The sequence below is a fragment of the Gambusia affinis genome, linkage group LG16 (genome assembly GCF_019740435.1).
Source record: "Gambusia affinis linkage group LG16, SWU_Gaff_1.0, whole genome shotgun sequence".
In the NCBI taxonomy this organism is placed as follows: domain Eukaryota; kingdom Metazoa; phylum Chordata; class Actinopteri; order Cyprinodontiformes; family Poeciliidae; genus Gambusia; species Gambusia affinis.
The window spans coordinates 3,361,503-3,389,371 of NC_057883.1; the positions used below are offsets into that span (position 1 = coordinate 3,361,503).

General features: G+C 40.6%; 1 protein-coding gene across 11 annotated transcripts in view; it reads right to left on the minus strand.

Moving 5' to 3' along the window:
• The window catches only part of fgfr3 (fibroblast growth factor receptor 3), a 78,354-nt gene that overhangs the window by 39,589 nt on the left and 10,896 nt on the right, over positions 1 to 27,869 (minus strand). For 8 of the 11 annotated variants that reach the window (XM_044142805.1, XM_044142807.1, XM_044142804.1 and 5 more), the window contains exons 3-4: positions 6,275 to 6,538; positions 2,798 to 2,863 (exon numbers count right to left, since the gene is read on the minus strand). In XM_044142805.1, coding sequence (XP_043998740.1) covers positions 2,798 to 2,863; positions 6,275 to 6,538 — 330 coding nt within the window. The remainder of the gene's footprint in view (positions 1 to 2,797; positions 2,864 to 6,274; positions 6,539 to 27,869) is intronic. The other 3 variants (XM_044142810.1, XM_044142809.1, XM_044142811.1) reach the window with 1 other exon arrangement.

Genomic DNA, 27,869 nt, shown 5'->3' on the forward strand with positions numbered 1-27,869 from the left:
GGACATGTGGCAGAGAGACAATGACAGGAGGGTTTCTGCAGGGCTTTGGGGATAAAGGCTTCTGGTCCAGTGAGATCAGACTGAAAAGATGAAATATTTTCACCCAGACGCTGCATGTTGACGGGCTGTCCTGTCTTCATAACATGAGAGTGCCTAAACAAATTCAGTTTTTTAAATTGAATTTAAAATTAAAGTCTGAACAAAGAAAGTGTTTGATACATGTTGAGGTTGATCCGCAGGTTGTCAACATAATAAGCTGATAACGCACGTTGGAGTGGAATTGGTTGCTGAATGACAAACATTGAATGTACAAAAACAGAGCAAATATGTTGAGACTACGGCTGATATAAGCTTTTCTTATCTATAGATTTTGATCATTCTTGATTAGTTTTTTGTTTTAAAAATATGTGAAATTTCTCTCATTTTTCTCCACACCATTACTTCTTATTTTTCAGCAGTTAGGAGGCACAGTGGCAAAACCTGAAACCCAACAAGTTGTTGCTAGGTAACGAAAGAGTGAGTGAATGAGTTGATGCCACCAAGCTTGCTTAAGGACTAAAGTCTTGCCTCTGCCTACATCCCCCAGAATGCAGTACGGTTCTGAATCAGAGTTCAATGAATGGTCCATATATTGAATATTATCTTTTGACAGTGTTTTATATCAATATTGCGATATATGTTATGATTTATTGTCCTGCCGTAGCTGAGACATGGCTGAGTTTAGTTCAGGCTGCAGGAGAGCAAGACTTCAAATATTTTGTTGTTCTTACATTGTCTTAATTTTTAAAGAAAAATTTCAATCAGCTAAAATTGGAATAGCCAAAGAAAACTATGCCTATCATGTAGAATTACAGCATGTATAATTCTATGTGGCAATGCACCATCTTTCCAAAACAATGAAATGTTAAGACATTTTCTAACAGAAGCTTCCCTTGCTCCATCAACATCTGTCTCTCCCCATATAATGATTATAATTAAAAGACGATAGGCTGTATGAAATATTAATGACGACCATGAGGAAAACAGGCTTTTCTTAACGTCACAGTCTTGCTGTTTTAGTTTGATCTGTGTGTGACGGTGTCGTCGGGAGGTCTGAACAGCCTGGAATGGAAATCTGATTTCAGATCGCTGTCCGCCCTTGGCTTTGTCATCAGAACAGTTCCACGTTTTTGCTTCTGGCACCAAAATTATTCATTTTTCAAGCAGTGGGTTGTTTTCCAGTTGTTTAGTATGAAAACGGCGCATAAAAATATTCCCATTTTGACCTACACCCAGGGTCAACAATGCACTGATGCACTCATGTCTTACTTTTGTCTACTGTCTCTCTCCGTCCTGCTTCCTGTCTCCCTTTATTTCTCTCTGTCTGCCTCTCATCCTTCACAGTATTTCCATAATGTCAATTCCCTCTTCTGAGTCCCCTACACCTGTCTGCGCCTCACCTTCCTGCTGTCTCCCTCCATATGGTACGATAAAAGCAGCGCAGTGTGTCTTCTGGCTGGTCGAGGGCTGTCAGAGCAGAGGAGACGCTCTCAGTCTCTCTGCAGCCGTGCTGGCTGACAGAACGGAGTGTGTGAAGTCTGTGAAGTCGGCAGAAGCCGTCCTTCATTGTTCTTTGTTACCCTACACCTGAACTCGGCACGCTCCTGAATGCCAAATCAGCTCTCGTCCCGACAGAGCACTTAGAGGGCTGTTACCTGCTGGAAAACCTCGGAGCTTTTTGATCTGTGCACCGGTGGTATTTAGCTAAGTGCTGTGGGGTAAAGGTTTATCTGAGCCCAGCAAGATAGTTAGAGATTATTACAGCCACATAATGATAAAACTCAACTAACAGACAAGTCATGGACCAGAAAAAAACTCTCACTAAACACAACCTTGCTCCTGCACAAAAGACACTAATTAGGTAATTAGGTCCTGAAATATAATGGAATAAACAAATAAGTAAGGATGTAAGTCTAAATAGCTGCATTTCCATAAGAAATGAGAGCAAATCTTTGTGTTTATTTGGCTAATGTAAGAAACAACACAATTTTACAACTGCGGTGTTTCCATTAAAAAAAGAGACAAAATTCAAATCACATGTGAATAAGCTTGTTCACATGAATCATTAAAAATTATGGCAGCGACTGATGTAAACAGTTCCATGAGATATAATTCATAATTCAGCCATGGTGCTAACGTTCATCATCTATCAGCCAATCAGAGGAGACGTCAGCGTCTCGTTCAAGCGTTGGAGCGAAAAGCCTCTCATACTTTGGAGCGGCTAAATATGCACGTTTTTTTTTTAAACATTTTAAAAAATGGTAGTCAGTGATTTTACAGAAGAGCTATGGATTCAACACGTTGGAATGACACACAACCTTTTATGAAATCTTGGGAGCGGTAAAAACGTACAACTTGAATGTATTTTAAAAACTAATTTTGAGCATTTGGAGTCAATTCAGAATCCCCAGCACTAAATAAATACCAGGAATTTTTTAGAGAAACATTGTTTGCCCTGCACCTCTGATAATATTTAAACAGAACTGACACATTACAATTTGTTTTGAAAGAGACCAAATCATGGAACATTTTCAGTTTGTCACCATTATTTAGATTCTGCCTGGATAAGAAATACATTCACAACTGTGAACCTGAATTATCAAAACTTCTTTAACGGATATTTCACGTCAAACAAAGCAAAACAAAAAAAGTCTCTTCTCAAACCCAAAATGTTTGACATTTGTGACCATAAAAAACATCTACATTACACCAGCTATTACTACACATGTATTAAACAGAAGAGTAGAAAATAATTCACCATTTCCATTACCTGCATCTTCTGGATCTTCATCATAGTCTTCATCATCACCAGATGACAGAGAATCTGAAAAATCAGAAACACCAGAACTTCAGAATGACACCGGTCACATAAACTTTTGACTCAACGATTCCTACGTGCTTTGGACCGTTACCTAAACACACAAACAACTCACCGATCACGTCTACAACGTCTGCCCCCCAGAAATGTGTGTGAATTGGAGATTAAATGGTGTGTGGCCATAAACACTTACGATGGTGCAAATGTTCCTAAACCCAGATCCAGAGATGCATGAATGCACGCTGCAGCTGGCTGCTCATTGAGAAAGTCCTGAATGAGGCTACAGTTCTACTGATATTACAACCTAAACATTTCCGTAGACGATAGGAATCTGGGGGTCGTTAGTGCTGCAGTCCCACACTCCTACAAGTGGATCCACACACACACTTCTCTAGCTATAGTTGCAACATACACTTTCTGCTACAAACTCTCCTTGTCAGACTAATTATTTTGCAGCCATAGATTCTGTTTAGATTTGCTGTGCCTTTTTTTTTAAATTTATTTTTCTATTAAACTTCTTATTTTTTGCCAACAGCGTGGTTACTATTTTCCATGTGACCTTGGATTTTTCCAGTTCAGATCCTCAGATCTGGTTAATGAGAGCCAGCTGTTACCTCGACGGCCCCGGTGAGCTAAAACTGCTCCTCAAACTCCTGACTAGCAGGTTTTTGTTTCTATTATTTGACACCTGAGCCCAACGACTCCGCACTGCTGCGGTACGACTCAGCAGACAGAAGGCGTCCTAAAAATACTCACCGAGGAGTAGCAGCAAAAAGATGGGGATTATAGCTGAAAACAAGTTAATCATATTCCAAATGCCATAATGTATGTGAGCAGATATGAAAAGGTTTAGAAAAGGAAACATGGCGAATAATCTGTGGGAGGTGTGTGTGCTTGATAGATGTAGCAAGCATTGGGTATACAAACCCCCCAAAAACCAGAATACTCATCTGAAAAACCTTTCAATCGGCAGTTTTCAGACTTCCGTCTAAAAGAACATGTAACATGGTCAAATATTTGCTTTTTTTAACTGCTTCAATGTGTCTGACGGCAAATTTGATCAATCATAAATCATAAACATCACAATGCCCTTTCCACAAAAAAGTCATGGTCACATTAAGGCAAGTTTTTCACGGCTTTTGTTGAAGACACACCAGCTGAGGTAGTCACACACATCCTCAGTGAATAATGGGAAAGACTTATTGTTGACAGATGGAGTCAGTGACCAGTCTCAGAATATGACAAGGTTTTAATAAGTTACAAAAGCCTAAAATTGCTAAGATTTTCTGTCATGTCTTTCCAGTAGTTTGAAGTCGTTTGAATACGATGCCAAAGTTTGGTAGACCTCTTGCCAAACAAAACTGCTAGTCAGTGTCGGTGCTAATCAGCTAGTCACTGTCTGGGAAAAACATGGAAAGTAATAGTGTGAAAACTAACTATCACTACAATCACTGATAATTAGAGATTTTTGGATGAGTATTCTGTCTTTACTAATTTCCTTACCTGTATTGAAAATAATGTAATATCACTATTAGCTTGAGCAGAAGCTCAAGCTAATGTCAGCATTCATTTCAAAGCTTAATATTGATGCTAAACTAAGACCTATATCCAGTTTTTTTTTAAAAAGAGTTTAAACTAAAATTTAAAATAACATGACTCGTTAAACATAAACTGGATTATTCCTAACCGAATTGAAGATCGTTATACATCTGCACCAAAAGATGGTGATTTCTAGCATCCTTTCATACCTGATATTTCAGTAGAATTGGTTCCACTGGGAACCGAAATGGAATATTTTGGTACATTTTCCCTTTCACACTACACTGTCTTAAACCAAACAAATCTTTGAAAAATCTGTTCCCCTCCTTGCACCAGAAACCACTGAGACCAACATGAAAACCACCGAAGAAGATACCAAGCGCAACTTAGCAAAAATGGAGTGGCATCAGATTTTAGAGGTTGTCGGATTTCTCTTTTGTCTTTGGTAAATAGCCACGTGCCCGTTCTCCCGCTAGCAAACTTTTGTTTTGGTCGTATTTACCCAGAATGCCCTGTGCTGCAGTCTGCTTCCTACTCTTGGAGCCTCCTACAGTGGAACCGCAAAAGAGTTCACTTCAATCAAAGCGAGAACTAGGTTTTTAGATGGACCAGAGTTCACCTTTTTGGTCCACTTCAGAGTTTGATTGAACATTCACACTTCAACAAACAAACCGGACTTCCTGGGCAAAAGAACTATTTTGGTTGAAGCAGATTTAAACAGGGCTGGTGTGAATGCGCTCAGTTTTCTCAAAAAGTCAGCCAACGTCTGATCTTATTTCCATGAACCCAACACTGTTTATCTTTTCTCATAGGCAGAAGTTAGCAGTGCACTCCTAGCTCTTAGCTATCTGCACCTAACTCAAATATTTGAGGACCAACACAATAGTACAATGTGTGTTTTCAGATAAACCAAAGGCGCAGTGTTTAAAGTAGAGGGAGGAGAACCACCTGCACTGCAGGGGAAACCAGGATATTGTCGCCTCATGCTGTTCAATGTCAAACTTCTAAGGTGATTTGTGCAGGCACAGGAGCGTTAAAATTATTCACTTCATTAAAGACTGCAATAAAATTGCATCAACTATGATCTTAATCCCTGAAGCATGCTGAGCGGAGCTGGAAGCAAATGTGCTTATTTTATTTTACTTGAGAAATTAAGTTAAGGAAAAAAATATTATGCCAGACTCTAGCTCAGAAATCAGTGATGAGGACAGTGGCGCACATTCAGTGTCTGGAAAAGATACTTTGGACATAAAGGAGACATTATCCACCTCCGATTAGCGCTGGAGTTGATTGCATCCTCTCCAGCTTGTAACCAAACACACTTGTGTGTGTGTGTGTGTGTGTGTGTGTGTGTGCGTGTGCATGAGTGTGTGAGTGCTTGTGAGGAGGTAGGAGGGCGAAGAAGTGAGAGAGAGGAAACTCACGCATTTATTGCCACCCCATCTGTTTTCAATGCTGAAATGTTTCAAGCTAATTGCTTTCTAATTAGTTGTCAATAACAGACTCAGCTGGTGTCCCGGGTTTTACGGTGAAACGCCTCCTGACTTTTAAGCTGCTGCTCGCTAGCCTTCTGACCCCCACCGCTGCCGCCACCGCCCACGGCCCCACCCTCACTTCCTCTTGGTCTTGCGCTCTTATTAGCGCTCTGCTTTCGCCACAGAGCCATGATAATGAAATTCACCTTTAACTGTGTGGCTGAGAGTCTGTGTGAGGCGCGTACACAGAACATGCTCCAGTGTATCTGCGTAGAGTTCTAAACCTCGGCTGCTAGCATGGAGCATTACTGGATGTTAGGTAGGAAGTTACTACAGTTTGCTGGACAAACAATCAGAAAAGCAGAATAGATGGGAGCTTTCAGAACGCCCTCCTATATCTCACCTGTCACCCTGATGGTGTAGTTGTTGAGCAGGGTGTTGGTATGGGCGAGTCGGCACGTGTAGACGCCCGAGTCTTCGTACGACACGTTGATGATGCGTAACATCCGTTGGCTGACTCGCGTCCGGTTGCCTGACGAGAGTCCGATGCCGTCTTTGAACCAGACGACGGGCTCTGAGGAGTCCTCCCGGTTGCATGACATCTCCAGGGTGTCCCCCATGCCCAAGATAAAGTCCTCCAGGAAAGCAGTTTCACTGGACACAGAGTCTGCAAACAGACATGAACAAAGAAGAGCAGTTTAAATTACAAAGTCAGCTAATCTGGATTATAAACATCATATAATATACCAACTAGCATGGGATGTTTACCATTGTCAAGGTCTACTAAAGTTTTAATAAGTCGTGCTGGTATTTCCATTCATACATGAAATTTGTTTGTGTGCATTTACCGTAGAAACGGTTGAAGGAAACCGCAAAACTTAACGTCCTTAAGGTTACTTTTGGCTTTTCTGAAAAAGACTTAATGAGCTAAAGTGGGAGGTGGAAACACATTTGCCAAATAAGTTCTGATGTAGTGAACTTCCTATATACTGGTGGGTCTATGTCTTTCCAGAAAAACTCTGAAAATATCAAACCTTTCAGCGTGGAGTTGGGTACTCTCCAAGGTACTAGTGTGGTCCATGCTAGTTTCCAAACTGTACTTCCTGTTCAGTAACGTCAACATCTGATGACATTATGCTTTACATAGCCCAGTTGATTCACTACAAACCAGTAGATAAAAGCACGCCTAATTTGAATTGTGATTTTTTTTTTCTTTCTTACAATATTTCAAAAGTATGCTTTAAATTTCTTTGACGATTGCATGGAAAAATAGCTTGTATTTCGCTTTTTAAAGTCCATCTAATAAAATACCACTATCAGTTTCTCTTAGCTACAATAATATCGATTACACTTTCACAGCAGTATCTAATTTTTGAATTAAAAAAAATTAAATCACCTTAAACATTCAGCTTCCATACACCGCAAATCTGGAACAAACTTCCAGAAAACTGCAAAACAACTGAAACACTGAGTTCCTTTAAATCAAGACGACAAAACTTTCTGAATTTGCTTCTGAACAGAACATTGACCAACATATTTGATGTGTATTGATGATTTTAATAATGACATTTGGCAAAATGTAATGTCTGTTATTGGTTTTCACAAGCGTCGACTATAAGATATACTGTATATATATATATATATATATATATATATATATATATATATATATATATATACAGTATATAAATATATATATGTCTTCACAATGTAAAGCACTTTGAACTGCCATGTTGCTGAAACGTGCTATACAAATAAACTTGATAGAGTTTTACAAAAGGTGCAAATTTCTTTTGGTGTTGAATCTTAAATATGGCTTTCAGACAGAAGACATATTGAAATGCAAAGTACCCGATTAACTCAAATCCTGTGACCTCTTGATGAACCTCCATGTGTGATTATGTCAGCCACACCCACAGTTTGCTTCACAAATGCAGCCTCAGTTGGGTTTTCCACTCAACAATCATAGTCTATTTTCTGGAGCACAGCTAGTAGAACTGCATTTCAGGCCTGGCAAATTCTTCTGTTGATCTAATAAATCTGGGGTTTCCCTCCAACAAAGTGTATTTCACTCCATACAATGATGTTTCACGCTCTGTGTCTGTGGATGTGACCTTGAAGAAAGGCCTAAAAGAAATATGGTGAGCACTGTGCCTACGTCTTCTGTTCCCCGGCTCTCAAGCAGAAATATGCCAGAGTCGTGGTTTTAGAAAAGCCTGAAATCATCCACAGCAGTCTGACAGCCTGCACATCTCCAGGTGAGTTCAACAGACACAAACACAATACAAACATAAACCACACGCATCTATTTAGCATAAGTTTCAGACATTGCCAAATGTTTACTCCTAAATTATTTGCATCAGTGTGAAGAACGGAACTATCCCAACTCCCACATTCCTGTTTTTTTTTTTTTATACTAATTTACGTAAATCCCTCATTTTTCTTTTTTCCAAACCCTGTTTAAGAAAGAAAAGTAGTCACGGTGTTTGGCTACAAACAGGAAAAGCTGCTGTCAGCCCATCAGGCAGAGAGCACAGACAGATGTGAACTGTGAGGAAAGCCTCATTTATTCCTGCTTGGAAAAACCAACATGTTTACCGACTTCGCTGAGGATGCCGACCGGAGCGGAGAATGGAGGAAACGGAGCTGCTTGGATGAGACACTGAGGCGCTTTGTTCATTCATCAGAGGTGTGTCCTCTTATTCATATTTCAAATACACAATACGGCGACCATAAATAATCAACGTGGCCTAATGGCAACAATTGAGGTGAATGTTCTGTTGTACACAAAGGCCACTTGTACGGCAGCTAATGCATGCATACTTCCACATGTCTTCGACAGCTTCTGTAACAAATTACTCAACATGCACCTGTTTGCACACAAAACACAAAACCCATCAAGCCCCCTCACCCCCCGAAGCCTCATCACCCCCTACCAGTACTGAATATGTTAAATGTGTGATTTATGTTGGCAAAGACACCCACTCCCGAAAATGGGAGAAAGGACAAAAACATCCTTGAGCAGCCATTAACAAAAGACAGTAAGTGTTAGGCAAGCAGAAAGTATTGCACAGTTGCAAAGTGGAAGAAGTGGAAGGTTATTTTTACAAATACACCATGTTCCAAATTATTATGCAAGTGATATTTTCTCAGATTTTCCTAAATGGTCAATGCAAATGATGGTCAGTATAATTTTCAAGTCATGAACTATTACAGCATGAATCAAATTTTACTGAACAAAACTCCCAATGAGAACAGGATTTTTTTCAAAAATCAAAAACTCAAAATGCTCTGTTCCAAATTATTATGCACAGCAGATTATCTAAACATTTTATGGATTATAAAGAACAGCAAATGGTCATTCTTTGAATGTGCAGCATTACGTGGTCACATGTAATAAAATCAAAAGCTGTTTCAATCAAAAACATGTTAACAGACGAGTTACATGTTAACATAGGACCTTCTTTGGTATCACAGCACAATTCTTGATCCATTGAACTTGTGAGTTTGTGGAAAGTTTCTGCTTGAATTTATTTGCAGGTTGTCAGAAAACCTTCCCAGAGCTGTTTTGATATGAACTGCATTTCACCCTCAGGTCTTCTGCTTGAGGAAACTCCACAGGTTCTCAATAGGGTTGAGGTCAGAGGTCAGAGGAGGATGGTGACCACACCAAGAGATTCTCCCCTTTTATACCCATGGTAGCCAATGACACAGTGGTTTTCCTTGCAGATTCATTCTCATGCATGAAGATGATTTTGCTACTGAAGGTTCGGCTCTTTTTTTGAACCATGAAAGAAAGTGATCAGTCAGAAAGTCCATAAACTTTGCTGAGGTCATTTTCACATCTTCATAGACTCTGAAGGGTTGACCAATGATTCTCTCCACATGATTTTGGCCCAAAGCATGACTCCACCACCTCCTTGCTGACATCACAGCCGTGTTGGGACATGATGACCATCCACCACCAATCCACTACTGTTTCCATCTGGACCATCCAGGGTTGCACAGCAGTCATCAGTGAACAAATCTGTTTGAAAATGAATCTTCACTGAGAGCGTTTCTGCTTGTGAGCTCTGGTCAGGGGCCCAATAGTAGGTTGATGCACCACAAGCCTCTGGAGGATCCTCCACCTTGAGGTTCCTGAGGCACCAGCAGCTTCAAATCACTGTTTGCTGCTTTAAGGGCATTTTAACAGCTGCTCTCTTAATACGATGAATTTGTCTAACAGAAACCTTCCTCATCATGTCTTTATCTGTACAAACCCATCTTTGTTCTGGATCAGCCACAAATCTCTCATGGATCAGAAAAAACAATTGTAATTGTGAATTTTTCACTAACATTTTGGAGTTACACTCTACAGAAAAATCTGCAAGTGTGTGAATAATGAACGGTAAAAAGGCGAGGTTACATTGGACAGGTTCAGCAATGAAGAAAATGGTGAAGGAGAGTATGTAAGTACACAATACTTTTATGGAAAGTTTAATTTCCTTCCACTTTCTAATTACAGATCCCTTTGAAATGGACCATCATGTAAAGTTCCAATAAATCCCAAGTAGGAGGTTGCTTGGAAACAAATAAAATGTGAAAAAGTTCAAGAGGCACGAATACTTTGGCATTATACACAATATACACATTAAGTCATAGAGGAATTAACTCAGTTAATATTTACCCAATCTCAAAATGTTTCTTCAAAGCGCTTGAAGGATTAAAAAGACTTCTTTTTCTTTAGCCATGAGATGCTAGGTCAATAATAAACCAATGGGGCTGTTCAGTGGCCTCCGGCTTCCACAAGCAGATTTACAACACCTCTTTTTGTTAAAACAAAAAGCTCCATTCAGGAGGAGAAAAACCAGTGAGGCAACAGCGCACAGCACATAAATTCAAGCCCAGCATGAATGACTCTCTACCTTTGTGTACGTCTGAGAAAGAAACCTGAGAAAAAAGGGCTGCAGAGTATTTTCAGGTCTTAAACATGGAGAAGTGGGCTCTGTGAGATAGATATAAAATTCTCCAGAGAGTCAGCGCTGGTAGTGGACTTACCGGAGTGAAACCCCTCTGAGTAGACAGCAGCATTCTTTGTATTCATCATATGTTTTCTTTATTAAACGCATTCTCCTGGAAAAGACTTTCCAATCGTGACAGCGTTAGGAGCAGCATATATCCAATTAGCATTTGTTAGCAGCGAGGCGGGACGCCGAAATGCATTTGTGCATCTTTTGCTTTGATCTTGGGGAAAACATATAAGAAGAATATTCATTCACAACTTTGATGTTTACACGCTGCCAGAAGCTGAACAAATGCAGCAAAACAAAGCTACACCCGACACGTTCTAAAGAATCCCAACTTCTCAGGTGTTGCACAGAAACGCGTCTGGAATGTCTGTCGTCCAAATTTTGAAATGCGGATTTTTAAAGTTGCTGTGCATTAAAGGTGTCTTTGGTTTCGACGGGCCCACACATTTTGCGATCGCTCGAATGCTCTCTGGCAGATCTACAACTCGCGGAGCGTTGGTCCAGACGGCCTCCTGGTGAAAATCCAGTAGCGTGAGGCAGCAGCAGGGTTGAAACCAAGCCGCTGCTCTTTGAGAAACAATGCAATGCGCTGCTCTGTCTGGGCCAAATATGCATAAAGGAATTCCTAATTAGCATCTGGGCACTTTCAGTCCCTGTAGGAACTAGAAAAAAAACAAAAAACAAAAAAAAAACCTAACTGCAGCTGTGTGGCCAGCTGTGCCCATCTGTGTTTGTACTGAGGAGATCCAAGGTGGGAATTCATGGAAGAGAATACATTAGAACCGGACACTCTTGTGTGGCTAAATGCAATACAATACACTTTAACAGTTCAAAATCAAACTGTACATCTAAAATTGATTACTCAGATTTTCTGATGTAAGGTATTTTTCAGGGATGAACCCATCCACTGTTTTCACTTCCGATACCAAAACAGATATCTGAGGTTTAGGACATATACGTACTTAATTACAAATTTATTTGCTAACTCTGCACCAGTCAACTCGCTGAAATACACCAACAGCTTCAGTAGCTGGTCAAACCTGGAAAAACAACTTTAATTTGATCAGTCAGTGTAATTAGGACAGCCGAAAGAAACTGAAGCTGACAAAAATAAACTGCAACAAACGTTCTTTAAAATGGTTCAGAAAATGCAATTAGGAATTCTCAATATAATGTAAGATAATATAATAAAGCATGATGTCCAGAGCACAAAGCATAGAATTACACAGAATAGATCTGCCCTTAAGGATCGTGCATATTGTCATGATACCCAATCTAGAATTAATTTTTTGCCAATATCAGGACTAATACAGATATAAATATTGGGTCGATGAATCTCCAGTCTTATATGTTTAGGTTGTTGGTTCATTCTTTTCTCTTTAATTGTCTACAAACTCACCAGAAAAAGATGAAATTGCCTATTAAAATCTTTAGAAACCTCACTTCAGAAAAAAAAAAAATTGGAACTATCCCTTTTAAGTGTCTCTGAGCCCAAAGTCGACCCGACAAACACTGGATCTGCTACTTATGCCTGTGCTGAAAACGCAGCCTCAGCCCATTAGCAGAGTTCAGACTGTAAATTGCCGATGCCAATGATGTCTGATAGAGAAACAAAGGTGAAAAAAGCCTAAGCAAAGCTTCCCGTTCTGCCTTTGTGGTGACATCCAGCTTCATATCGACATCTCCACATTCCCGCTGCTCTGCCGTCCGGCGCAGCATGTGTAAGCTGTTTGAGCAGAGCGGCTGCAGCGCTATCGCCGGAACCCAACGCCAGCTGGAAGCAATGTGTGAGATCTGACTTTTCAGTGTGTGTGCGCTTTCGTGGGTGTGGGTTCAGATATGCGTGTGTGTACGTACGATTGTAAACGAGGTACTTCTGTGTTTTGTATGCGCGCCTCCACGGCCCCGGCAGGACAGTCACTCCATAAATCAAGGGGGCCCATGCCCTTCTGGCCCCTCTGGCCCTTTCAGAGCAATATCATAACAAACAGCCCTTCAGAATAGTACAGCGTCTGTCTCTGAGATACTGGGGTGCGTTTGTCTGTTAAAGTGCTGCTCAGAGCCTCCGTCTTTTCTGTGTGTCTGAAGAGGTTTATTTATCCTCTACAAACTTCTCCAGGGGCCAGTGGGCAGGCCACAGCCCTAGGGATAAATAGCCCTCTTTATGTGGGAAGTCTTTCCAAACTTATCCCGCTTATGCATACACACCCTTTTACGCACGCACTGAAGGATTGTGTAAAAAAAAATTTCTGAAGGAACAGGAAGAAGCATAGACTCTGTCATGTCAGGTCAAGTTAACAACTTATGGTTGTTAGCATATTTAACTGAGTCGATACTTTGTCATATTAATTTCAATTAATTAATGAAAGATTTAAACATGTTAAAAATTTTGACCCAATTAATCTTTTTTTTTTCTTTTTTAAAGTTCAAGCTGGAACTTTTGTATTGTGTTTCTTTTGTATTGTGCTGCATTTTGTTTGTGCTGCATTTTGTTTGTGCTGCATTTTGTTTGTGCGTTACAGTTACATACAGCAGCAGTTGACAAAGACGCTCCTCGTTACCCACGGGGGGTTAATTTCCACTTCAGAAACTGATCTGATTGGATATCGGAAAAGACTGTTGTGCTTAAATTGTGCTAAAAGGAGTTAGCCTGTCAGCGAAGCTATTCAGGCCTAAAATAATGTGTAACTTGACAAACTGTAAAGTTTACTGGTTGACTGTATGGCTTTTATGATTTGATATTTTTGTGTTTTTATGATGTAAAGCACCTTGAACTGCCTTGTTGCTGAAATGTGCTATATAAATAAACATGATAGATTGAACTTGATTAATTATAGTCGCATATCAATGTTAAACGTAGCAGCTAATACAAACGTCCCAATGTGAATGCCAGCATCTCCAGTTCACAATTTTAAAGAAGTTCCAGGGATGATCAGGAATCAAACACTGGAAAGCTGAAAGCAAATAACACTTTGCACCAATGGTTGAATAACCTAATTAGACATTTAAAAAGACAAGTATTTTTTTTTGGAGCTCATATGTCTATTTATTGAATAATTTAGCAACAAAAAGAGATTCTGAAATGAAAATTGCTGTTTATTTCCACTTATTTTCAATTAAATTTACTATATGAAACATTGTAGGGTGTACGGTGCTCTGCACATGCTTCCACAGCAGCTACCAACACATTCACCACGCAGGCAGAGCTTTCAACACAAACGTAGCCTAGAGGCCCATGCCAACTCACTCTGCCTACAAATGTGTTCCTTATGGAAAAGTGGTAAGAAGAAAGCTCTTGTTAAAAGACATCAATAAGCACCAATTATTGTTTTTGAAGAACACTGATGCAGCATCATGATGGGAAGATGGATGGAGCTGGTAGAAACCCTTGTAATGTGACATAATGTCTTGTGAGCTAGATCTATAAGCTATTGATTAAGGTTGGCTGGGGAGTCAATACAAATGCAGAGTATACTTTTTAGATTTTTATTTGTAATAAATAAAGAAAATTATGCCTATTTTTCATTTCCTGTTGATCTATCAAACAGAATCCCACTAGGATACATTGAAGTTTGAGGTTTTACCTTGACAGAGAATGACACTTTAAATCATTTTGCTAGCTTTGATGTTTATTAATGACATCTGCGTTAGGTTAAAAACGTTCTTTGTAATTGTTTTAGATTTAGACGTGAGTATGAGGGATACTGATGTGCTTCTTCCTCTCCTTTCCTAACAGGTACTTTGAGTGAGCCGGGGAGAAAAGCAGGAGCACATGCCTTATTTAAAGCCATATCAGGGATTAAGCTGCTTTGAAAGTGATGGATTCCAGATGCTCTGGAGAGACATTTATCTTTATCAAGCTACCCCCCCTCCTTTTTCCCCCTCCTCCTCACTACATTTGACTAATCATACAACAAGGCTGTGTTTCCCACATGTGCGGCGCAGGCTGCTCCCAAAGCAGCGGCAGACAATTCAGCAACAAATGGCCTGTTGCAGGTAATTAGTTTGCTTCCACTACTGTAAAAGACTGGATTCCCTGTATCTCAGCCATCACTCGTGGCTCCGGGTGCGTGCGGCGCTGGTATTGGGGATGACATGCTCAGTGCAGATGAGTGTGATTTGTATGTATTGATTCATTAATCCTTGTCGAGCTTCAAATATTTCACCTCTTACAGAACAGACATGGGATGTCCTGCAAATATCAGAATTACAGCTGATCAGCTAGCGCTGTTTGGCATAGAGGGGTTCCCAATAGGGCTGTCACAATTCCTTTACATTAAGTTTTATATAACCTAGAAGGATGAAATGACTTCAATCAAAGCATAATTATGCGTTTGAATCTCCTGATCAAAGTCCAGATCTGAATGCAATTAAGAATCTGTGGCAGGAAGTGAGAATTGATCTTCAAAGAAGTGCTAAATTCAATCTGATAACAGCTCGAGGTTTTTTTGCTGATAAGAAAGGGCAAATCTGTAAATGCCTGGATCAGGGGTCTCTGACTCTGTAGGCCCTATGCCAGGGGTGTCCAGACGTTTTTGTCATGCTGTGGGCCAAAAGTGTTGAGTCAAAAGTCATCACAGGCCAAGAAAATATTAATAATAAATAAACTAAAATCAAGCAAATACAGTAGTCAGATTTGTTTTGTTTGTAGGTAAACTGGATCATAGATCCAAAACATAAAAGTGGTATATATATATATATATATATACGTATATATATATATATATATATATATATATATATATATATATATATATATATATATATATATATATATATATATATATATATATAATCAATAGATCTGATTTATAGTTGCTTGACGATTTTGATGATGGCATTTGACAATATGTAATGTTTGAGGCTTCACAATTGGTTACTGTATTATGTTTTCATAATGTAAAACACGTCTTGATGCTGAAAGGTGCTAAACAGATAGACTTAATTTGACTTGAGTTGATGATGCACTTCTTTGTGTCAAAGCAGAAAACTCCTGAATGAGAAAATGTAAATCTGCTCAAGCGGTGTGAATACATTTGCCAGTCTTTGTGTGCATCTTATTTTTGTTTTATATGTCTAAAAGACACCATAATTCACTACAAATATCCTCCAAGGTGCGTCAGCCTCATAGACGGACTGGGACGTCCTCAGCAGCAGCGGCTCGTCTGCTCACTGCTCCCGCCAACAGATTCTTTAGCCTCTACTTCCTCTGCTGAAAAGCGGCACCGGCTGCCAACCGTTTGGCACGCTCAGCAACCCGTCAGACTAGCCAGTATCACATGACCTTCAAACAGGATCTGTAGAGCCACCCCTCACCCCCACCCTCACCCTCACCACCCACCAACAACATCAATCTCCTCCCCGTCGTCAATAAAGAGCACATTTTTCTTCCTCCGTTTTCAAAAACTACTCAAATTGTAAATCTTGCTCGTCTCTGGAAAGTTTCCCAATTCTTTCACTCCTTCCTCTATTCTCCTCTCCTTTCTCGAATGAGCAGTGAAAATCCCTAATCTCTGTTTAATGTGGTTTGGCCGGATGTAAATACCTTTGGACAATGCCTTTAATCTGGGCCAGCCCGACAACCTCACACCGACCTAGAGAAGACTGCCAAGACGAGAGGGGCTATTGGGGGAGAGATGAGGGATGGAGATCAAGGAGGAGAGAAGAAGGGTGATGGAAGGAGGAAAGGGGGGAGGGTCTCTCCACCAAGCTGTGGCGCTTCATCAAAAGAACCCCCAAAAATCAAGTTAAAGATAGACATTGCCTCTAAACATCCCGCCCTGGCCTGTGCCAGCATCAACCCCCCCTCAGTCCTCCCTCCACTCCCGCTCAGGCCTGGACTTCTGCTCAGCTGCACTAACGAGCATCGGAAGCGACTGTACGTCCAGAGTTTCTTGGCAGAGACCGGCCATCTTCGCTCCTTTCAGACCCTCATCGTCGCCCATCGTCTCTCCCCACCCGCCTCGGAACGGGTCTGGCCCATGGTAATTGTCATTCAGAAGACGAACTGGCCTAGTTTCAATTCAGCAGACAAAGTGGAAGAAGAAGCCCACCCCCCATAAAAGCCAAGATGTCGGTGGAGAGACTGTGGGGCGGGGGCTGCCGAACAACATAATCACACAACAACACGGAGGAACCAATCTGATTACAAGGTGGCTTTTACTAGACACGACTGTGGAGCCTCTCGTTTAGGCAACGGGTTCTCTTCGTGTTCTGGGAGCGGAGGTGATTTTACGGCATGCAGTCAGTGATTTGAGCAAGCGTCACAAACAAAAGTCAAGACGACCTGGGAATGTCAACGGCAGAGTCGAATGACTTACAGCTTGAGACGATGGAGGGAAAACAGAACCCGATAGCGACTCGCAACCTCGACCGAATCTATGTGACAACTTTTGGAAAACTGTCCAGCGGTCATAAAAATGAGCTCTAAGAAGGTTCCGGCATAGAATTTGCGCTCTGGGTGATCTGAACTCTTAAGAAAGAAATGAACTTCTCAAAGTTCAAAGCACAATTCAAAGGCCTCTTATCTGGAACTCCAGAGACGAGAAGCATCTGATGGAAACCATGTTCAAACACACTGACACAGCATGAGGAGATGGCTGATTGAAATGTTCAACTCTGACCTCTGGTGACCTCAAGTACAACCCTGCCCTGACCTCCCAGGGTGCCAAGTGTGACCCCCACCCCCTCACAAATGCACAGAGACCTTCTAAAGTACCCACAGATAACGGCAGAGATAGCGGTGTGCGTCTGTGTGGAAGGCGAAAGAGATGACGGGTTTATGAAGTGTGATCAGTGGCCAGAAGAGCTCATACTTAGAACACACACTGACACACAACTAAAATCTGAGATCTAGAGTGGAGTTGGCATTGTCTACACTCTAACAATGAGTCTGTCTTTCAGAGATCTTGGCAACAAAACCGAAGTTAAGCCTCAGCAGCCTTTAGTTAATTAATCTGTCAGGAACAACAGATTTTATTGACCTGTCACCTGCTTTTTATCAATCTGAATAAAAGCTAAAAGCATATAAAAATACTGCTGGGCGTTCTCATTTATATTAAGCCTAGTGTTTCATCTCTGTTGGGGAACAATGTGGTTACCATTAGAAATCCACAACATCTCCATATTTAGGTTACAAATTTATAAACTGTAAAATAAATATGAAGCACATTTTACTGACAGAACAAATGTAGTAAAAAAAAAAGAAATTTTTTTAGCTTGTTTTGAAAACCTGTTTGTGCATGATACTGAATGTCTTTGACAGAAGTCTCAAAAGGCCTTAATATCCTCCAACTTACTGAGCAAAAGAAGCAAAAGAAACCAAGTCACTGGTGAAAAACTTGTTGAAAACTCAAAAATCTCATCCTTTCGTCAATCAGGCAATGCGTAATAAGTACAGCCACCATGTCACGATCAAAACAATACTGCTGTTGGCAGATGTTTACTGAGTGAAGAAATGTATAAGGTGCAGAAACAATTTTCTATGACATGTTGATGTTTGTATTCAGATTGAGCAAAAAATGAAAACGACAGAAGGAAGGCTAAACAACTAAAGTGATTTGTTATTTCTTCCATCTAGAAGTATTGTCATATTTGAAAATGTTGGCAGTGTTTTGGAACGCTTAAGAAAATTGGATTTTGAGCATCCAGACCTGCATTGTGAACGTAGCATTAGCGCTCTCTGGTTTCATGGTCCTTGTCAGTTGGAGCCCACTTTATCAGCAGAGTGCCAAACAACCAAACCAGCTCTATCACAGATGTTTAAGTTGCTCCTCTCAGATAAACGCCAGCATTGGCCTTTATCTTAAGAGCCCTGAGTGCTTCTCCAATCTGAAGCACGCTTCGTGAATTAGGACAACCTCTTAGCTCGTTCTGATTTAGTTTTTCAGTGATACACACCAAACAGAACGCTGCATGAGGAGAAATCTGTCACATTAGGAAAAAATGTAACCCATTACCAAATGCCACATTCAATAATAACAGTTCTCAACTATTAAAAAAAAAAATACAACAACAAAAAAAACAAAAAACAAACCCACATCTGATGACGGTTACTTAAAAAGAAAAAGAAAAGGGAAGAAAAAAATCCAGTCAGCTCTACTGTCACTGCGCCGCTGTCAGCCACCACAACTCCACGTCTCTCTCTTCTTTCCAGGGTGAAGAAGGCTTCCATTACACTCTGCAGACGGTACAAGGGTTTATTATTTTAGCTCTCCTGGCAAAATAACATAAGGGAATACTGAGGGGGGAAGCCGAGGGAGGGAATTTGGTTTCAATATTAGATGTGTCAGCTGTTGCTGGATGTGGGGGAGCGTGAAACAGAAGCACACATGAGGGTGAGAGCACAGGCCTCTGGATCGTTTCAGCTGTGAACAAAGATAGATGGATGAAGCGCTGCAAAAAGAAAAGGAGGCTGGGGGGAGAGAAAGGAGATAAAGATGGAGAGAGAAGTAGGTGACCTAATTAGACTGTATTAAGGGGAAGGGTGAAGGCACAGAGAGCAGATGTGTGAGAGTGGAAAGAGGAGACAAAGAGAAGGATGGGAAAGAGGAAGGAAGGAGAGTAGAGGGAGGATGAATATGAAAGAGAGCAGCCACACATCCAGGCTAGGGAGAACATGAACGTACCTGCCTCGCTGCGACAAGTAGTTAGAAATCACGGCCGTGACAGATGTAAAAATTAACATGAGACATATTCATAATTCAGCCATGGTGCTAGCGTTCATCACCTTTCAGCCAATCAGACTTTGCGTCTCATTCAGGCATTGGAGTGACACGTCCCGCCCACTTGGGAGTGGGGAAATTGTAGTTGGCGATTTTACAGGAGAGCTATGGATTAACACACAGCCATACACTGTCCAAAAGAAGACAAACTTTTCAGACAAACAAACAACACAAAAAAGTTGAAAATATTCAACTTTTGTAGTCGACTTCAACCTCGTCTCGTGTGTTCAGTTCACCTGGACTGGAGGAAAACTGCGGGGGAATTGCTGCATATTTCAATAAGCTGGAATTCGGCAATTAGTGCAATAAATCTGAGGTTGTCCAACAATTTAAGTCAGCCAAGTGCCAGTAAGCGGGTTTGTGTCATCACATCAAAAAATCGTGGTTTACTTGGAATAAAACAATAACAACTTAAAAATGCTCATCGTTTTACATAAAACGGTGCAGACATTTGAGAATTTAAACCAATTTGGAGGGAGCTTCCTTTATTTTACAATCAAAATTATAAAATGTTTAAACTAAATTTAGGAGCACAGGTGTTGTGGAATCCCATCTGGTCAGAGGAAGTCCTCACAACAGCACAAGTCGGTTACAGCATCTCCTACGCTGTGCAGCGTTTTGGACTGATTAAATGCCCCACAGAGCTGGATTTGTCTCCAGTGACGTTTGCGTTCTGACCGACCACGTTTCAGGTGAGTAATTCAGCTCAGTGCAGAGAGAGAACTACACACCGCATTGCTGCTGAAAGATGCGTACACTGACATGGATGGTTTTGGTTTCGTCCAACATTCTTCCTCTCATGTAACTGCATGACAAACCTTAAGGTTCTCAAATGGCAGAGTTTTATGAGAGCTGGAAATCCTCTTTGTTTTGCCCTTTGCCCCTTGTTTTGAGGTACAGAACGTTGTATTGTACGGAGCCCTTCTACAGAGCAACATGAGAGAAATGACTTAATGACTCATGGGAACGATTCATTCAATTTGTGGGAACGACTTAATAATGCACGATAACAACTCTTATTTTGTGGTAACGACTTAATTATAACAATTCTTGGCCACAAATTAAACAGCCTGTGGCCAAGAGTTATCAAGTCGTGGGCAGTTTTTTTTTTGTTTTTTTTTGTTCCATGTCACCGGCGGACTTCGTAGAATTGAGTATTTAGTCCCACTCATAATAATTTTGCATGATCTAAAGTAAAAAAAAAATAACGCACCAATTATTTGGTTAATGTGCACACTGAACCAACAGCAACGTACAAATATTAGCACCGTTACATTTCTACCAATAAAATGTTAGACCTGTTAGATAGAGTCCCACTACACCAGATGCAGTGGGACTTATCGGAGTTTATCATTTATCGTGATAAATTTGTTATAAGAATTTTGAGTTATGGTTGTTAACATGATTTCCAAATAATGGTGTTTAAACCCCCCAAAACTGTCTGTATTGTCGGGATTGATCATTTTACTATTTTCTTCACCGTTTGTTCAATGAAGACAAATCAATAAAAAACAGATATTTCAAAAGTACTCTGTGCAGTTTATTTATACAAATCACATTTCTTTAGAAGCGGATTACAAATAGGAACGTTTCTCAAGAGCAGTATTTGTGTTTGTGGGGCTTTAATTGCTGTGACACGTGGTCACAGTCATACAGTTACCTCAAAATGAAGAATAAAATAGTCCTTATGGTCACTGTTTCCGTTAGCTCAATAGTACAACAAAATATTGTTCTAAAACTTTAAGTCCTTATCGCCCAGCTTGCATTGAAGACAGCAACTGTCATTGAGAGTGTTAACAAGAAAAATGAGATTTTACCCAAAATTGACTAAAATTGTGCCACCCAAGTGGACAGCACATATTAATACAGCAAAGGGAACTGATAAGTGGGTTGACACGACATAAATCTGAAAATGAAACACTTTTCTACTGAATGTAGGAGGAAGCATGGAAACCTGTGGTGAACAGCAGGTTTGAACATGCATAAGGTATACTGGCTGCATTTTGCAACTGCAAATCCATTCCGCAGCTTATTGAAGAACATGCAGCTCAATAAACGGTGAAGGTAAATCAAGATGACAGAGGGACAGATGCAAATAAAGATAAAACGGATAACTTTTAATAGAAGGCAAAGCTGAAAGAGACACATTTACCTCCAGTTTCAGCTGCTTAAAAATAAAAAGTGCAGATTTTCAAATAGCAGTCCGATACGACACAACGAGGCCTTCTGTTCCTCCGTGGTGTCTGCTTGATCTGTTAAGTATCTCAACAATTGCCTTTAGGGGGAGCTTTGTAATTAAAAACCCGCCGTATGTCAACACCGCTGTCAGCCTGTGGGCCGAGAACTGCCCTGAACCGCAGCCAGGGGTAGAACAGAGGGCATGTACAGGTGTGTATGAAACAGAGAAGAGTGTGTATATGCCTCAGAGACATCATTACGATGTAACACGGTACATGCAGCTACGAGAGGGCCTTGAAAGCTGATGGAAACTTCAAAACATCTCCAAAAAAAAAAAAAAAAAAGAGAAAAAGAAAAGAGGGAGTAAGCAGATTCCTGCGAAGATCTAGGGCTTACAATGCGATTCTTATTTAATATCCCTGCATATATGTGCTGAGAACGTGGAGAGAAACACACCGCAACATGAAGATGGCCGGGGCCAGACACACAGACCTGTCTTTTCATCCATAATTCATGCAATTCTTCTCACAGAGGATTTCAAAGGGCATTAATGAGGTATAATAATAATAGTCAGACAGGTGACAGCAGCGACGGGGTCGGTATGAGTCCTGCTGGGTGACAGTGACCCGCTGATCTGCAGCCGACAGCTCCCTTTTCAGAAAGTTTTGCCTAAGTGGACATTTAAAAGCAGGTGATTTAGACTTTACAAAACTAAAGGAGTTTTATCACCTGATAGTCAGGTAGAGTCGGATCAACTGGGGACCAAAACTGCAACATTTGTTCCATTTTCAGCTGGTGGTGTTTTTCACTGAGCGAAAAAAACCTAAACCATTTCAAAACCTGTTCCCCTCCTCGCCTGTGGTGGCGCTGCAGCAGAATTCACTGAAGGAAACAACATGAATACCTTTAAATCACCCAGCGCTACTCGAAAGCTGCATTTTGTATTTGCTCAGGTGATTTTTCTGTCGTATTTCGTATTTATTTATCTGATGAATGTAAAACTAAACTATAAGGGTGCAAATATTTTTCAAAAAATATTGAAAAAAGATTTACAGCATAACTATATTCTATCACAAGAACTCCTGTGATGGTGTACTAAACGAAAGCAGTGTTCAGCGTTTAATTCCTCCACTAAAAAAGGGGAAAAAAAAAAAAAGAGTGTTGGGTGTCTACTGGATTATTTACATCACAGAGTCGACACAAAGCAGCCATTGTTGCAGAAATCAGCGCTCTCTCTAAAGCTTGTTTGACCTGTATGCTTCCCACGCTTGCCAAAAGATTTCCTGATAACGTTGCCAGGGAAATGTGCATCATCGTGTCTCTGCTGAAGAGGAGGAACCGCTTGCAGCGCCATCAAGCCCGGGTTGTGATGAACGGCCCGGTTCCTCGTGGCTCTTGTTGAGCCCACACATGGGCTCAACATATAATGGGATGATTACAGGTCAGTGAGGTCGGGCGCTCCACCGTACGGACACGCGTGATGATATTCTGGAAAATAACCCGACACATGCAAACTGGAAGGGAGAGAGGAGTCCCTCTACCACCCCCTCCCCCCAAAACAAAATGCGCAGATATTCCTTGTCAGCTTTTCATTTTTGTTTTATTGAAGAGGGCTGAATAGCTGCACACTGCTGGTCAGCTGGCTTAAAAAACCCCAAACAAACAAAAAAAAGATTTGTTGGTTTTCTTTCTGGTCAAACTTACTACACCTAATTTACTCATGACGAGTTTTGATGTGAAAACTAAAGGAGTGGAATATTGAAGCTGTGGTTTGTAGCTTGTATTACATGCTTTTACTTATGTTTTATTGTTACAACATGAGTAAAAAAAAAGTTATTTTACGTATTTGTTAAAATTGTCAATATGTATTGACAGTTTGTTATGAGGCTGACAATCTATGATAATCAAGGGCTCCTCTGCTTTGTCCCAGCGCTACTATTGTCATCCGAAGAAATCTGCTCAGACACAACCAATCAGAGCCAGGAGGAGGGTCTTATCGCTGTTAGTCACCTCATGTACACACTGCTCACACTCCTACCCCCTCGCTACGCTACAGCTTCTCTCCACAGCGGAGCCTGTCTTGAATGCTAAAGCTAGTTAGCATGGCCACCGACGTCAGCAGATAGACAGTTTTCCTGTAAAGGCTGTGATTGGTTCTTTTTGACTGGGAGTGCTGCATTTATTCATATTGCTATAATATTTCAGAAAGGAGCTTGACTTTGTTTCACATCTACAGGGATGATTTTTACAAATATGTAAAAAAAAACATACAAAAAAAGCAACATAATGCAGCTTTAAGTCTATGTAAATGCCATAATGCTGAGGTGTTTCTCCTCAGGTTTATGTCTCAGAACAAGATGATGGGAAAATACATCAAATCTTTCTTATTCTGAGCTAAAGGGAAGAATCATGTCTTCACTGAAGTTCTTCAGAAAAACTGCTTTCTGCATAAGCTGTCGGCTATTCTGAGACCCACACACACAATCATACTTACACAAACACACACGCACACACACAGTACCTTCAAGAAAACACTGTGATCATCAAAGACTTCGCGAGCGCAGGAGAAGCTTTCAACCGGTAAGATCGTGCATGTTCATGTGCTGGACAGAGGAGAATAAGATATGCAGCCAAAAAGAAATTTGACAGAGAAGAAGAAGAAAAAAGGGGAATGACTGTGTGTGTGTGTGTGTGTAGGTGCATGTGAGGGTGTGTGAAAACAAATTTGTCGTTGACCCAAGCAGCCCCTGCTGACACAGACTGTGTTTAGAGGAGTCACGGATCTCACACACGTCTCCGTCTGAGTCAGGAATTCAGCTTCCTTCACTTTAATACCAGCAGACTGGTCAAGTTCAAACCAGGGTGGAGTACTAAAACAAAAAGATACAAGTGACAAGAACTCCAATATGTAAATACACAACAAAAAAACAAAAGAAGAAGAAAAGAGAAGTCAGATGGTGGGAGGGAGTAAAAATATCCATCATTTGGAGATCCTTCAAGGTAAACGTATTTATTTGATTGTTGATTTTATCTTTAGTTATTCATTTATTTTAAAAGTATGCTCCAGTGTACGTGATTTCAGGGACTGTAGGCCTATAGACACACCGCATGTTACTGTGGTACTATTGGACTTTGTTATCTAGTGTTTGTAGCGTTGACAATGAGTAACAAAGCACTGCATCGCTTTTTCTTTTCTACGTCACACATTTAATATTCACCGCATTACATTGTCAACTTGACAGCTAGAATCACCGGTAGTCATTGTCAGTGAGCAGCTTTTTGGCCTCCAGCAGGGAGATGGAGGGCGTTACGTCACGCTGCTAGACAAAAGAAATGTGTTTTCAGAAGTTATTGTGCAGTACATAAGTATAACCTTGCTAACTTCTCTGTATTGGTACTTGAACCCGGCAAGTACATAAACTGAAACACTTGCACTGGTACTCTGAAAATTTGAATAAGTATTTAAGCTCGCGTGAAGTGGTTTTTAGCTTTTCCAAAAAAGATTTAATGCAATAAAAGGGCAGATGGAAACACATTTGCAGAATAAGTTCAGACATTGCAAACACTGGTGGGTCTGCTCCTCATCAGAGGCTAAAAATTTACACGCTCTTCTCATTTTTCTGAGATGTGAGGTTCATGCTAGCTTACAGCCACTTCCTGTTTACTACAGCCACTTCCTGTTTACTACAGCCACACGTAGCACCAACGTCTGTCCAAATCATGTCTTGCATATCCTGGTCCAGCAGACGGAAAGACGTCTAACTTGCATTTTCCCTTTCTTTTTGTCTCTTTTTTGCAACATTTCAAAAGTTCGCAATGTATTTGCGTGATAACTGAATGGAAACAAAGCCAGAGAAAACATGGTAGTGGCACCATGATGCCGTGGGGGACGATTTTATTCAGAACACCTGAGAATATGTGGGAAAGACAAGGGACTCAGTGGAGAATCTTCTACAAAGAAGAAAGAAATGCGAATGGAATACATCATAGTTTGTGTCTTAATGTGACAAAAGCTCACATGACAAACCACAAAAAGCCACCAGCAGGAGGTGTGTGTGCATGTGTGTGTGTGTGTGTGTGTGTATGGTCAGTGACTAAAGGTGGGAGAATGACCCACACAGACATTCACCCTCTGCTCTTCGACATTAATCTCCAGCATCAATTCACCCGGCTCTCCAAAACGCTACTTTCTCCTTCATTTCCAACATTTGGGAATGCCACCGGCCTTTGGAGAAATAAACAACGGCACAGACTTAATGGAAACAAGGGGACCGCACGTCACACTCGCTCGCAGACAGACCACAGAACCGCCTCGCTTTACTAATGCACACATAAAAAGCAGGGAATAGGTCTGGAAATGACTCTAGAAGCCTTTTTAAAGCTCGTTTTATGATTATTTTTTAATGGGTAGTTCTGTTCTTCGGGTGAGTTTTTTTTCTCTCTTTTTTTTTTTTTTATAAATGAAATTACATGCTTTCAGGGCCTTCAGTGGAATAAACCCTCCACTGAAATAATTACAGGTTTTATATTTAAAATCTTCCATAAGTGAAAGGCGACCATTAGGGGTTTATTTAAGTAGAAATAGCAGGGAGAGATTTGTTTTCCAGTCAAAAACATTCATCAGCCACAGTCAGTGGTCAAAGACATAAACAACACAAAACGTGGGCAAATGCATAAGACAGCATTAATACAGCTGCTGTGCAGATTTCCAGCAGCCTCACACCTTTGGGTTAATTATTATAACATGTAAGCTTTCAACAACATTTCACCACCTTCTGGTTACTATTCATCACACACACGTACACGCACATCCACATCTCCATCTACCGTTCACCTCCTCACACACACACTGTAACACACACACAGACACAGTCACCGACTGTTAGCATACAGCTAAAGCAACTTCCCAGCTCAAGGCTGTTGTGGTTGAGGGGACGTCACGCCATCTGCCAGTAAATGACAGTCGTTTTGCCCCCACTGGGGGAACTCTGTGGGAGGACAAAAGGCCGACAGGGAGACGGGCCAGAGGCCGGACATGCCTACTGGGCAGGGGAGGAGAACGCCAGCCTCTCCATGACATGTAGCAGTGTTGCAGCTGGATGATTCACTTGGGGATCACTTCCAATTATCATTAAAATAGCCACAAAGTGTAGTTTTAAAGTAAAGTGAATCAAGGTTAAAACTATTTGTTGTATATAATTGTGATGAATCAGGATTTTTTTTTGGTACCCCTCCAGATGGTCTTTTTGTGGGCTCTAGTGTCTCTTATATGAAAGTAGGCTGAAAGAAAAGAGGGGAAGACATGCGGCAAATATCGTCACGTCCGGGAGTCGAACCCGCGACGGCCGCGTTGAGGACTCAAGGCCTCCAAACATGCGTCGCGTTATCCCCTACACCACCACGACACGCCCCGAGGAATCAGAATTAATTGTGATTTATCGCGACTAATCGATTACTGAAATTGTTTTGTAATCTATTGCAAAGCGTGTTTTCCAGCTTCTACTTATTTGGACTTTGAATTCAAGTCAATTCATAGAAAGGACAATTTCTGCCATTTGTAATTTCTTTCTAAGAAAAGGGAATCAGACATTTCTCTTAGTGTGAAAGAAATCAGAGATTTTATTTTTAAGCCATGTCACCTAGCCCTACTTGAGGCCTCTTCTAAAAACACTTAGCTGCCTATTTTAATAGCACACACAATGTTCCTTGATACTACGGATGCAAGTTATCAATTAATGAGTTAATCTAAAGTTGACTGATCTTATCAATTGACTTACGATTAATAGATAAGCTGCAATTTTCTCAAAAACCTGAGTTTTATCTTGTATCACGAGGGACGGCTGACTTTATTAACCCGACAGGAAAAAATTTTCATAATCCTGAAAACCCCCCAAAACATTTTATTGTTTTGTGTAAACTGTATTAAATACTGACTAAATAAACAATAAATTCTGTTTTTTCCCCCGCATTATTAAACTTAAGACGTATTTATAAAATATAACAAAATAAGAACCTCTTAGGTTACTGAACAGAAAAAGAAAGAATAACTTGTTGAGTGTTTATATTTTAAAACAGAACACAAAGC